General features: G+C 42.2%; 1 protein-coding gene across 1 annotated transcript in view; it reads right to left on the minus strand.

Moving 5' to 3' along the window:
* Positions 1-667: 667 nt before the first annotated feature.
* Positions 668-1,849, minus strand: part of LOC120416907 (fatty acid hydroxylase domain-containing protein 2-like) — a 22,743-nt gene continuing 21,561 nt past the window's right edge. Inside the window, exons 2-3 of the mRNA XM_052710155.1 lie at positions 1,045-1,675; positions 668-974 (exon numbers count right to left, since the gene is read on the minus strand). Of these exons, the coding sequence (XP_052566115.1) occupies positions 815-974; positions 1,045-1,675 (791 nt within the window). The 3' untranslated portion in view covers positions 668-814. The remainder of the gene's footprint in view (positions 975-1,044; positions 1,676-1,849) is intronic.

Below are 1,849 nucleotides of genomic sequence, written 5' to 3' on the forward strand. Positions count from 1 at the left end.
TAAATGTTTCTTCCGAATTGTAAAAAACTGAAGAAATGTTATATTCTTAAAAATTTTCTTTGATTTTCAACTGCTAAAAAATAGATATATTTGAAATTTTCTAAAATATTTAATAGCTGCAAAAATTAAGAAAACTTATTATTTAGGAAATGTTAAAATTTTAAAACTTCTAAAATAATGTTTTAATTTTTATAAATTATTATGTTTTTGAAAAATCTTCCGAATTGTATACAAAATCTTTAAAAATGTTCTATTTAAAAAATATATATAAAATTTTCTGCTGCCAAAAAATTTGAATAAATTTTAAAAAAATGTAGAGATTATGAGTTCTAAGAGTTCTTAAAATTTTTAGACGCATAATATTTCAACAAAATTAAGAAAAATCTGAATAAATGCTTTTGGAATTTTATCGTTCATATTTCTAGATTTTTGTTTTACCTAGTGATACTTTTTTTAATTTTGAAACTCACCACTACTATTGGTATTCACCATGTCTCACTTACAAGTGTTTGACAGTTGCTTAAAACCACAAAGTAATCCAGAGAGAACAGTCCAAACAAAAGCAGTCAAGGGAGATGTACCACGATGTACCGCGCTACGCAACCATTAAAAAAATGCTAGTGCTCCCTCTGGTTTACTCTGTGGAATTTATTAAAAAACCAATAAATTTAGATAAAATTTTGTATATTTAAATCATCTCAAAAACTTTTAACGATGCATTCTTCTGTATAAAAATATCATTTCCACGTATAATCTTGCATTGACTTTTTTTCGAAAACACTCGCTAAAAACTCATTTCCTCCTCGTGCAATCTCTACTTGTCTTTGGCCTGCTGCTGATCGGGATGCAGCTCGCGCAGCGGTACAAACTTGGTCAGGATGTAGTCCCGCTGCGACTGCTTCGAGCTGAGGAACAAACTGTTGGTTCCGTGCAGCCAATCGAGCACCCCCAACACACCGTAGCACTGGGTGAATCTGTAAATTGAAAAATAATTATCAACAATTCGCCAACTGTCAAAAAACGTAAACAAAGTCAAAAACTCACTTCAAGTGATGGAAATCGTGCTGCTCCGGACTCGGCAGGAACGGCAGATGGTAGCCCGAGTGGACGTGCAGCGTGTTCGAGATGGCCAGCGTGAACCACAGCCAGGCCACGGTCAGGTGACACCCGGTGGCCCAAACGCCCACCCCGATCGGAACCAGATTGCTCAGGATGTTCTCCAGCGGGTGCGAGTACATGGCCGTGATGGCGATCGGCGCCGTCCACTCGTGGTGCTGCTTGTGGACGAACTTGTAGACCCGGCTGTGGTGCAGCAGTCGGTGGCTGTAGTAGAACCCAAACTCCTCGATCACGACGCAAGCGGCCAGCTGCCAAACCACGGTCGGGAAGGTTGGGAGTTCGCGGATGCCGGCCACCGTTTGGGGTTCGATGAAGTAGTACAGCCCCAGGAGCATTGGGAGTCCGGTGAAGATTTGGTTGAAGACGACCTGGCGGATGACGCGGACTAGGCGGTCCCGGTCAACGGGTTCGTTGGTGCCCGGTTGGACCTTGTAGCGGCGCAGGAAGGCGGGGCGGTTGAAGACGTCCAGCAGGGTGTACGCGGAACCGATCGTCCAGTACAGGGTCATGGTGTAGAGCAGGGTGCCGAAGATCCATAGCCGGAAGGGGTCGTCGCCTGGGGAGTGGATTTTTGGTTTAAGTTTGTTTACAGCGGTTGGAGTATCAAGCGACTCCATCGAACGGATTTGTTGAGGGTTGTTCGGCGGAGACACATGGTTATTCGTTTATGTCAATCATATTTGTACTGAACCAAAACTTATATCACAGACCACTAGACGTGGATTATTGA

This window comes from Culex pipiens, chromosome 1, assembly GCF_016801865.2.
Source record: "Culex pipiens pallens isolate TS chromosome 1, TS_CPP_V2, whole genome shotgun sequence".
Taxonomy (NCBI): domain Eukaryota; kingdom Metazoa; phylum Arthropoda; class Insecta; order Diptera; family Culicidae; genus Culex; species Culex pipiens.